Below are 12,569 nucleotides of genomic sequence, written 5' to 3' on the forward strand. Positions count from 1 at the left end.
AGATTTTTATTTTAATTCAGGCTTTAATATTCGATTCAGTCAGTCTTATATTTCAAAGTATTATGTTTGAATTAAATTCGCGAAATAATATCGATATTTACATATTGATGTTCATTTTGTCTTGTGGTCGTTACTTTCACAAGATTGAACAAAAATATGTCAATACATAATTTCGCGTAGAGAATGTAATTACAAAGTTACTAAATATCATGAAATTGTTTTACATCTATATTTTATAAGTGTTTATAGATTTCCATTTACATAGTGTATCTGAATCAATACTGAACTAATTATTGTCATATAGCACCCTGTTTTTATGGCGCTTACACGTGATTATTATGCAAATTAAATAGTAAAGACAGCTATACACCGATATAACATAAATATGCGCTATATCTTCCAGCTCCGCATAATGCAAAAACCATTATCGTACATTCAATTTTGATATATTTGCCATAAATTTCCAATGAAACGTTTATGGCCATTTTAGACGTACTTTGTATGCTTATGTACCTATTTTACATAGTTTTCAGTGAATAAAGCTTTAAACAGTAATTATTCTCAGTAATAAACGTTTCAACAATAATTGCTCATGGTATTTAAAAATTAAACTTTTACACGAGTTTTATCAACTAAAAGTGGAAGCAATATCATTGAAAAAAGAACTTAAAATTTATGACGAAAAAAATTTATTCCTAATTCACTGTGGACTCCTAAAATCATTACAGACGTTTCATTACCTTCGTTTCTTAGAAGCTGAAAGACTAGTTTATAACATCGTTTTCTTAAAATAAAATCCTTCTTTTGTCGAGGAGAGCTCGTGCTATTATTTCATACATCCGGCGATTAATTATCGAAGTTATTTTCCATCGCGTGTAATGTCTGCTAAGCTATCCTATTATTAAAGACTTTTCAGTAGCGCGTACCCCGTGTCAGATAGATTGCCTGTCCAATATTTAAACCTCTCCGGATTCTTAGTACTTCATTAACCTTTACCGATTGAAGCTTCGCGAAAGTAGATTTTCTACTATGGAAGTGTGAATTTCATGGTACGTCTATCGTGCCTTAATATCTCAGTAAAACACAAAGTGTTTTATAATCCTCGTGCAAAGTGTTTCGAACGAAAATTATCATACGCAATGTCTAATGCTACTAACTTGAAAATTTCAAGTACTTTATAGTTAACGTTGCATGAGCTGAATGATTACTTCAATAGATAGAATTATTTCCAATTTCCAATGAGGGGAATTAATTGTCGATGAATTGTACAAACATGATTGTAAAATAGAGACGTAAGATATATAAAAGACAGATAGGGTAGAAAAGATTTTATGCATGAACATTAGCAAAATTCAAATTCTTTGCAGACAATTCAACAGATCTCAAGAAATTATTAAATCAGGCAATTATCTATCGTATTAGCAAGCTTTAAGATTTCATGGTATCGTGAATTCTTGTCTATTGTATTTAGAAAATATCTGAATACATATAGTATCCAAAATAACTTAGCAAATTTAGCAATATTTGGTTCATTCTTTAAATTACATTCTACTGTCATTTTCAATTTTATTCAAGTCTTATTAAAATTCTTCTAATTACAAAATGACATTAAAGTAACTTATCACATTTCTGTCCAATAATCTTTCATTTTTTACTTGTAAACTTGTGTACATTTCTGTCCAGTAATCTTTCATGTTTTACTTAATTTCTGTCCAGTAATCTTTCATTTTTTACTTGTAAGTAAATATTTGTATTAGAGTCGTAATATGTTTCATAAATGATCTCGTCTAGTAGAGTCATTATGAAAAATATTTGAAGCAGTTTTAGTCAGTGGAAAGCGTGAAACTGTATCTCAGATTCAAGAGGAAGAAGGTATTTCGAAAGTGAACATGAAAAAAACTCAGATTCGTTTGTAAAATCAGTGGGAAAGAAATGTATTCGTTGCTAAAAATTTATGTCATAGTGCGGCGGGAGAGTAGCGCGATATATTTATAAACGTTAAGAATAGCGCAGTACTCGTAAGAGGAATTGGAAATCAATATTTAAGTCCATTCTGAAGGTGACGTGACTAGGCTGGATTTGCGTGCAGAAAGCAATAGATAACGAGAGTTGTATTCTAGAATAATGCTTTGTGTATGTCGGACATATTTAGGAATACTCATTGTATGAACTTCATTTGAGAGCAGCGTCTAATATAAATTCGATAATCTACAGTCCTTGCTGCGTCTTCGACAATACACGAAAAAAAGAAATAAATCTAAAAATATAGTATAATTTTAGGAATATGAATTTTTAATGAAAACGAGATGAAGTAAGTTCAGTAAAAGTACGTTCAGTAAAATAAATAAATAATAAAGAGTGTGTAACTGTCAAGTATATTAAGAATAATAATATCTTTCAGTCATTTTTTTTTTTTTTTTTAATTATTAAGAGATAAGCTATTACAATGATTGGCTAATACAAGATGTAATTTGAAAATTACTACTAATTTTCATCTTTTTTATCTTGAAGTTTTTGATGAATTTCGCGGCATGTTGTCATACGAATTACGCAACGAGACAAATCTGTATTACTTGTCTGACCAACTCAGTGAATGACTACTGCACGAGACATTTGTTCTTACTACTTTCGTCTCTCTGTTCTTGACTGCTTGTAACACACAATGGTCGTGAAATTCTGTGCTCTCGAATTCAACACAAATTTGGAACTGTTTTGTTCATGAATCGTCAAAAGATTTTATTTAAATACTTACGTTTATTTATTTACGTGAAGTTTATTACACGTCTTAAATGAATACAATTCCTCATTGATAATAGTTTCGAACAAAGCAAGATAGAGAATAAATGTTTAAATTCAATTAATATTTTACTTTATTGGATGTTTATTGTCAGACGACGATATAGTTTTTCATTTATTATACTTTATCCGTCTTTCATTAATGTCATCAATTTTATTAATAATCGTTTGTTCATTAAATTCACATCACATAATTTAATAACATGAAGCTTCGATTAATATTTAGAATTTACTTTCTAACATAATTTTACTTGAGAATTTTACCTACTACAAATCTACCATGAAAGATCAAAACTCCGGCAACAAAGTTCAAGTCACCGTAAGATCAATAGCAAAACACGTTCTATTAAATCATTAAGTCGTAAACTAAATTTCAACTTGGCTAAATGCATTGTATTTTGCGCTGAAACTTATCTCACTAACCTAACAGGAAAGTGTAATGGAAAATGCAAGAAGAAACATTATAATAAGCAATTGTTACACTTTAAAATTTTAATAAACGATACATTTTCTGTCTCTTCTTTATTCGTTAAAAACTTCACTTGAGCATCGAACCGAGTGGCTTAAATTCAAATTTACAATTAATTCATCGATCGAGTTTCGTTCACTGGGACGACTTTCTCTCGTGACGACTTGCACGATCGTTTGAAAAAACAGCATTCGAATTCGACTGTACATCTGAAAACGCGCGCCGCGGTAACGCGAGTGTTAATTACAACGAAAGCTGGGTCTCGTTTCATGCATCGCGTGCTCGAATCGTGGAAACCGCGAGAAAGATGAAAACCAGCTTAACCCCGAGAGGTTGCGGCCACTTCTCAGTCGGTGGTACGTTTCTTTTTCGAAAAAGAAAAAGAAAGTAATTAAAGCAGCGCGTACGCTTTACGGTCAGACGAAATTGATTCGTCGTAGTTCAACATACGATGGCGAAAACATTTTTATATGTACGTTTCTACGAAAATCTTTTCCTTTTCTCTTTATTATAACGAAGGTATAATATTAATGTGCAACATGAATGACACGACACAAATACAAAAATATAAATAAAAAAGAATGAACCACAAATACATTATACCACAGCAAATGGTTCCATTAAACTTTTGACGTTTGAATGATTGACCGTTCAAGATATTTTCAAATTTTCGACTTTCAAATTAATTCCAAACATTACCAACTGAATTGTAATAATAATGTAAATAAAGAAAATTAGCAAAGTTTCATTTAACACATATAATGTATTTGTAAAAATTATTTTTTATTAATAGCCGTTCAACTACTTTCGTGATATCCAACAAAAAGACGAACATCTTAAAATTTCTTAAATAAATTGAAAATCAATAACGCGTAAAAGAAAGATTAAAAACTAGAACGTAGCGATTATTAGCGGTACAGAATCATTGCGTATTATATATTCTGGCTTATTCATCGTCCGTTGAATTTATAGCAATAACTGTGTACTGTCACTTAGCTGTACAACGCATTTATTCAAAATGGAAAACGAAGTAAAAAAAAAGAAAGTCATCGAACAAAACGTGTATCCATGATTGAAACGTCTCAGAGACAGAGCTACCATCAAATCAGAGAAGTGAAAAATCCACTTAACCGTCAGACCTCGCGCCGCTCTCGGATTTCCCGTTTTCGCGACAATCCGCTCGTGGTTATTTTAATAATCACCAATTTGGCGTCGCGCACGCAGCTTGTTCCACGCTGAATACGGACTCATTAGCAGCGGAAAGCGTGGCGTCTCTAACGAGTCCCCAAGGAGCATAGGCTCACGGGGGGGCAACTTTGTTTGCAGCCGAGCCGAAATCACTTTTTCCCACCGCGGAGCAGAATGAAAAATCTCGGCGAGACATTTGAAAGAGACTCGTCTCTTCGTACCTCTCCGTTTTCCTCGTTCCTCGTGCAAAAAGTCCTCCTTCCCCACTTCCTCCCGTTATCAACGTTTCTCCTCGAAATCTCGTCCGAGTGCAAACGGATCCCGACTGCAAAGGACCGTTTCATCTTTTGTCTCACGCTTATTGCACCGCGTAATTGCGACCTGTTCCGCCTCCGTTGCATCGGCTGTCAGACGAACGGAGAATCGTTGCCTGGACCTTGTTTGCTCAAGGATTTGGGATAACGATCGCATTACAGCCGAAAGAAATTACGTTAAACGTTTTCGAGTTCTCGTTAAGTGGCAGGACAGGGATTTCATCACCGCGTAATTTGCATTGGCGATCGCAGAGAGTGGCTTTCATTGCAATTAACGCGGTTATCCGGCTTCGTGGCACGATCCGGCTTCTTTCGTAAAAGATCACTTTAGTGGCGAATGCTTTTCTTGCGATTGGAAATGAATTGTGATGAATAATCGGATGATGATGATGATAATAATGATGGAGGAATATCAGAACTTGAAACTGTAGAAATTTAGAGGATTGAAAGCAAGATTGATTGAATGAAATGATTGAATCGTTGTAAAAAATATAGAAAGATTGAGTAGGTGAAAGTGGAGTAGGATTTTTTGAAAAAATTTTTAATTTCGGGGATGGGAATGACTTTTATTGAGATTTGTGGTTATGAGAAATGATCCAGCAACGCTCAAAGATGTAAGAAATTGAAAAGAACATTTTGACATTGATTTTATTATGCGATGAACAATCCAGTTATTATAAAAATATAGGAATAATAAATTTAACTTTAAGATTAAGAATGATTTTAATATCATTAAAAGTTGAATTGTTGACGATAGTTCAATAATCGTAAAAATAAATAAATAAACTAAGGATTAAAAACACGATTTTCAGAGATACGAGTAATTTTGTCGTCAACGAAATTAAGGATAAATGTAATAGCAGAATTAAAGTGGATTGATTGCGAAATTCTACGAATTTTTGAATTTTATATTTCAAATGATAAATAGAAGGTAACAAAACGAATGTTTCATATGAAAATAAATTTAACGTTGTTGTTACAATAATAATTAATTCAACACTTGACAGAAACATCGTTAGGATATTTTATAAGAATTTCAGGATTCAAGTAACATCAAAAATAGATTATCATTCAAGAGTTATTTCTACACGAGCAATTTACTGCGTGTTATTTTCCGTTTCGTTGCGAACTTCGATGCAACGTTAAATCATTTATGCTATTTGCGCTCTCAACTTCGCTCCAAGAAAAATAAACAACCCCTCGCCGTGTTACTTGCCTTAGCACCCTCCACATTCATCCTTCTTACTTAAAGAGAGCACTCAGCATCTGATGTCCTACGTGATGTTAGACTTCCTTGTTTGCCGATAAATATTAAACACAATTATAAAAACGAGAATACACTCTCCACTAACTAAACATTCACGTATGTATATGTTATTAACGCGTCGCAGAATCATATTTGTTATCTGAGTATTTCAATATTCCTATATATCTTTACAATTGAAATTACCCTTCGTTGTATTGTATATTTAATTATCCATACAGTGTGTTAAATTTTTTACTAGACATACGCTTGCAGTAAACATTATTTGTATCATACAAAATATATAAAAAGTTTCTACAGTTAATGTTCAGATAAATATTTTTCTAATAATTTCGACATTTCGTACAATCTTTTTCATTAATAAATCCTATTGTAATTTTAACGTATAATTTTCACAATTTCGTACAGTTTATCTTATCAACAAATGTACAGTTTTTCTAATAATTTCAACATCTCGTTCAATTTTCTTCAGTAACAAATCCTCGAGAGCCACGAAATGAGATTCATCTCACTTTTAGTAGTATTTAGCTCGTATCTTTATATATCATATCGTACATTATTTATTTATTTGCATTATATTGTGCATAACTGCATGTGATCAGGATCAACATCCTGTTATTCGAACGCGATATACATTCCTCGCGACTTAACTCCCATCAATCTCTGCGGACGTGCTCGATGTGTTTCTCTCTAACCCTTTTTTTCTCTTTTTTTTTCTGTTGCTTGTATCTCGCCGAGAGAGGGAACATTCGATAAGAACAAGTAGAACGACTTGGCGAGCTTTATTCACGGATCAATGAACGCTGTGAATCTCCGCGTGTACTGCTCGCTGACGTGCAGATGCACGTGCATCGGATCGGAACGATTTCCTCGAGGGAAAGAGAGAGTTCTTATAGGTATTCGATAGCTGAAACATGGCTTCCATTGAAGGTGTGTAAACGCGTGGTCGCCGGCCTCTTTCGACGTTGCATACATTAGCATTGTGTCTCTTCGCGTTATCATCACTCTGTGCCTTCAAATCTGACCGATACAAAGAAACGTTTGATGATTTACGAAATTGATTAATTTGAGTTTCGTTTAAAGAGGATAGTTTTTTGTCCCATTCCAAAGTCTCGAATCCAACATGTAATATTTCAGTTTTAATTGTTTTAATTTTGACGTCATAAAATATATTCATAGGTAGGAAAATCGCTTCATGAAAAATCGTTTATTTTCAATTATTTTCATAAATATTTGAACAAAAATTCCTCTCAATGTCTCGTTATGTTATAATCAGAAGTATTCAAGTTTTAGTCAGAAGTCGATGCTTAGATTATTATTGTAATAATTATTTGAATTTCATATGATTATGATAATACGACGTTATTTTATGCAGTACGCATGAAATTTCATATTCAATTCGATAATAGAAATATTCAGGGATAAGTCAAGTAATCCACGATTAATGAAAGTTTGCTCTCTGAAATTTTCTGAAATAACATCGTAAGTAGAGCGTGAATACGTTAATGAGAATTTTTTTAAAAAGTTCCCTAAATCTTGTATGTTCCCTGCGCCAGTGACCGCGTGGAATAAGTACGCAATGCGGGAGTATATGTTTCAGATTTATTTCATAGAAATGCCGCATTTGATTCTTATTGTTAATTAGTGGATTTTCGTGCATTTATGGGAAATTTAAAAACGCGACAAATATACGAAACACACCTCGAATACGTTAAAATATGTCATACTATTACTTATGATAATTATTATGTGAAATATTCTTTTACCTAAATTTCAATTTTTAAATTTCAGTTAAATTACGAATTTTCATAAATATCCGCAATCCACTTGTCAAATTTTTAAAACTCGAACGAGTTACTCTAAGTAGAAAAGCTTGTTTGATAATTTTCATTCTCAAGGAATGGAAAGTATGTTCATCAATTATTCCTACGAATCGTGATGAATTTCCAATTAGCACAGAAGAGGAAAAATGAACGGTCAATTAAGTCTTCTTTTTTTCTTTTTTTCTTTTTTTACTTCAAATAGCTCTTTAAAGTTCAACAATTCAAATCACTTGCGTTCCAACTTTCACGTCTTCCGCTTCATTTCACCAATTTAATATTTAATATTCGCCAGGACCTCAATATTTCTCATATTTATATAACCCATTATTCTTTCACCATGATTCAGTTTTATAGTATATGTTTATTATACCGTCGATTGTATAAATTAATCTGTTCAATTGCATTTTCTACCTGATTAATTAAATTTTCTTTATTGTGTAAATTAATCTAAAATAAAATGAAGACTGTATTTTATATCTAAACACAGTAAGACTTATTAAGAAGTTAGGCCTTGAATGTGCGAAAATTACTGATGATCCTCTGCTATTTTTTTCTTATAAAAAAGTGAAATTTAAAAAAATTTAATTAACGTAGATCTAACGTGGGATATTTGTCTTTTTTGTTTCTGCAAAGATTTTTAATTTCTGCATGACATTTACTAAGAAAGTGTATGAGATTTTAGAAAAATACGACTTTCGTGGAAATTCTATACTTTTGAATTAAAAGTTCAACTTTTCGTAAAAATATCTATGAATATATCACGGAAATTACTTGTTAGTTTTTTCCAACAAATGTTACGCAGGAAGCTAAGAATCATTTCATTCTTTTGTAAGAAAAATTAATTTGTTTATCAATTTTACACACTCAAAGCGATCCAGTCGCGAGAGGGGAAATGATTCTCCAAAGAGAATAAGCTTTCGCGCAGTTTGTGTGCACGAATCCCCCTTCTGACAGGTATATTTGCCGAAATGAGACGACGATGGTATTCAGGCAAATATCGAGCAAGTAATGGATTGTTATCGCTTGATTGCACGGTATCTTGGTTCAATAAAGTAGTATCAGATTACTGGTGAGTTCCTCAGAAAGACTACTTGTCGCGCCAATGCCGTTGTATCCGATTACACTTCGCTTTATCAGAACGAAATTTAGCTGTTTCGTCAAAACAACGTGGCCGAACAATCCCTTTTGTTATTCTTTATTGAAATTTCCTCGCGGCCCGACACGTTACGAACGAGCGTTCCGTTTGAAGTACGCGATTCAAAGAATACTCGCGTCACAGTTGAAACTTCTTTGAACACACGTGTGCCGCACTTGCCTCACTTCCGATTTCCGACATACATCTTATTTACGTAGCTGAGATAACTTCGTAAGTTTCGCGGGATACATGAGAATCTCGAATGGAATTCAATTCGATTTTTCACTTCTGCGCGTGCCGTTACTTTTTCAATTAAACTTCTTCCGTTTCATCAGGTTTTATTCCCGTGGCAACAACGAAGCGAAGGCAGATTTTATATCGCAGCGAAACTCTGTTTTCATTTTCGAGGAAATCAAGTTTGAACGCTTGTCGAATGCGATGTGTAGTCGATGAATTCGCAATTTCTTCGAAATATTTACTGACAATAGTCTTTTGTAATATCACAGTTGTTAATTCGTTGCAACGAATGGTGACGTGCGATTTTTAGGCTTAATGACGTTACCGCGGCATGTAATTTTCAGCAGTCGGTGGCCGTCGAAAAATGAATTACAAGTTTAAACACACATATTCATTGATTCACGTATTTAGTACTTCCATCTTTTTTTACTTTTTACAGATCCATTCTCATTAATCGTCGTTTCGTACGTAGCAAAATTTAACAGTGTCCGCCGGTTTTTGCTGAAAATTACCTCCGAGGAATAACCCATTCAAACCTTTCCGAGCTAAATAATCTAATTTTCTAATTTTCCTTGAAGAGTTTCCCAAATTTTATACGAGTTGGAAAATTATTAAGTAACAAATTGATATGTTGCGAACAATATTTTTAACAATACCTATGGTATACGTTGCACCGTCCAGTTGAAAAGTCGCACTCTTGCACTTCTTGAAGAGCTTTTGATGCGAGTACGGAGGCGGAAGTGGCGGAGGTGGCGGCCCCTTTGACTCCTGTTTACTCATGATGTTCCCTTGCACTTTACCTCAGCTTTTGATCATGAATTGCTCGTGCACACTGTCTCTTAATCTACATCACACGCGATCAGATTCAAACAGTTCGGTCATCACGATTGCTAGTTAGTTAGATCGTTAAACGCACAATGATTTCGAAACGAACGGCGCAATATGAAAAAAGAAGAAAAGATATATTAAAAATCCAACACTGTAACCAGAATTTCCTTTTACAGTCAGAGAAGTCAAGGCGAGGTCGAAGAACATCAGACGAAGCAGAGGCCTGGCGGGGATGAAAATTTCATAAACCACGTGTTCGATGAATCGGTAAGCTTGAAAATTCATTTCCGACAAAAATAAAAAAGAGAGTACCGCGCTCCTTTGTATACTCGCTCGAAATCCTCGTTTTGTTTCTGAGAAATGACGTCTTGAGGAGATCTTTTGAGCACGGCTGAGAAAATTGCCTCCTGTGCTTTAATAGAAACTCGTGAAACCTTGTTGACCGTTTGTTCGTAAATAAGGGATTCGCGACAGAACAGATTCCGCTAGAATAAACTCTGCGTTCGATGCAACACTTTAGGAGCGAGTCCTGAAATATGCAGTCTTACTTTTCGATATCCTGATGAATATTAATCTGTAAACTGTGTGAGAAATGATAATGTTTGGAACATTGGTGGATGGTGAGTACAATAATACTCGAACGTTCGTTATTTGAATTATTTTCGAAACACAAGTCGAAAAGAGAGAGGACTAATTGAGCGAAGCTTCGGTTTCTGTCTTCTATAATATTTTCCGAGAAAGTCGTGATTAAGTCGTTTGTTATCGAAGAGTTGGCTGCTTAATTTTCTAAACATTTTGTCAATCAATCGATCTTCAATCTTCATCACGATCGCAGCCATTAATTTTTATGTAAATTAAGTTAAGGAGTATAAAGAGAAGAAAGATTTTTAAACAGGTTAATTTTCAATAATCTTGCGTAATCTGATCGTCCAGATTTTCATAAGGAAGTTTAAATGACACGAATTTTAGATATTACGACCGTTCATTCTCGCGGAGTGCAAGAGAAATTAATTTAAACCCTTTGATACATATTTCAAAACGTCGTGACAGAGGAACGTCAAATCTATCAGCTTTTCAATCAACCGTCGCAACTATTAGTCATAAATCTAGTTAAAAATGCACGAAGAGAAAGTAAAGTAAAGAAGAAAAATGAAAAGAGGAAGGGACGAATGGCTCGCAGATTTTAATAACGTCACTGAACGTAACTGACGCGCGAATTCTGGAACGTAAAATGAAACGATCACGCTGAAAAGACTTTAAATAAGCCACGAAGGAAAATATTGAAATTGAAACACAACCTACGAGCACTCGTTAATCAATTAATTTAGACAGCAAATCTGAAAGGAGCCAATGCTGCCAAGTGTCTTGAGTCTCTCGATTGTCGTCGAAACTATAATTAATAATTGTATCAATTTTCGCCGCGAGTCCAATATGAAGGAAGGCACATCGACTTTCAGTTACTCGCGACTTGTGCAAAGTCGGAAGGCGAGAGGCTGGCAGATTTTCGCGGACAAGGTCGTAACGTGGCGTGGTGTGTGCGAATTACGGATACCATCCAGGGCCGTTTATTCAGCCGTGTGACGCGCGGTTAACCAGAGTGTGCACGGGGGAGAGCAAATGAAAAATTCCCGGTGTTCCGTGGAACTTTGGCGGCGGTTAAATTCCCCGGCACACTTCCTCTCTCGAGGATCCGGGCTGCACGGATCCTGACTGCAGTAAAAATCCTTGGGCGGGTAGATCGCCGCCGTATAACGATGCACACGTTTGTCACGGTCGACCTACCGGGAGACGGGAGACGGGATGAACTTGTATCGCCGAGGGAGTGGTGGCAAATAGCTGCCAAAAGAGGCAAAGGGCAAAGTTCAATCCCAGTGCCGGTAAACCGCGGTGCACCAATGAAAGTCCATCAAATAGAACGCGACATAAGGGAGCGATCGCGCCGCTCTTTGACATTCTATCCATTGACTATTGCGAACGCTTGTATGCGTACGCAGTGCAGCGAATTAAAATTATAATTGTACCTTGCAGTGAATTCATACCTGACGTGACTATTTTTCAGACTCTCTTTCAGAAGAGTGATTTAAAGATCTTTCCCTTTATTTTATATATTTTACTTATATATTATATTATATTATAATATAATATAATATTATAATATTATAATAATATAATATATTATACTATAATATAATATAATATATAAGTAAAGTATATAAAATAAAGGGAAAGATCTTAAATATAATATAATATTATAATAATATAATATTACTTATACTTATATAATATTACTTATATATTATATACTTTACTTATATATTATATTATATTATATTATAATATTATAATATTATAAGATTATATTATTATAATATTATATTATATTATAATATTATATTATATTATAATATTATAAAATTATATTATATTATATAATACTTATAGATTTTATATATTATTACTATTATTAGTATTTTTATAATTTAATATTTATTTCATTATATTATTATTAGTATAT

The 12,569-nt window shown here is 33.7% G+C and overlaps 1 protein-coding gene across 3 annotated transcripts in view; it reads right to left on the bottom strand.

Moving 5' to 3' along the window:
* LOC122534909 (calcium/calmodulin-dependent 3',5'-cyclic nucleotide phosphodiesterase 1-like) overlaps positions 1 to 12,569 on the bottom strand; it is a 271,807-nt gene that overhangs the window by 177,145 nt on the left and 82,093 nt on the right. The window contains exon 1 of one of the 3 annotated variants that reach the window (XM_043665977.1): positions 9,883 to 10,125. The exons of the other annotated variants lie outside the window; for them this stretch is intronic. Coding sequence (XP_043521912.1) covers positions 9,883 to 10,006 — 124 coding nt within the window. The 5' untranslated portion in view covers positions 10,007 to 10,125. Of the gene's footprint in view, positions 1 to 9,882; positions 10,126 to 12,569 lie in introns of those variants that run through there. 3 annotated transcript variants of the gene reach the window in all.

This window comes from Frieseomelitta varia, unplaced genomic scaffold, assembly GCF_011392965.1.
Source record: "Frieseomelitta varia isolate USP_RPSP 00005682 unplaced genomic scaffold, Fvar_1.2 scaffold_648, whole genome shotgun sequence".
Classification (NCBI taxonomy): domain Eukaryota; kingdom Metazoa; phylum Arthropoda; class Insecta; order Hymenoptera; family Apidae; genus Frieseomelitta; species Frieseomelitta varia.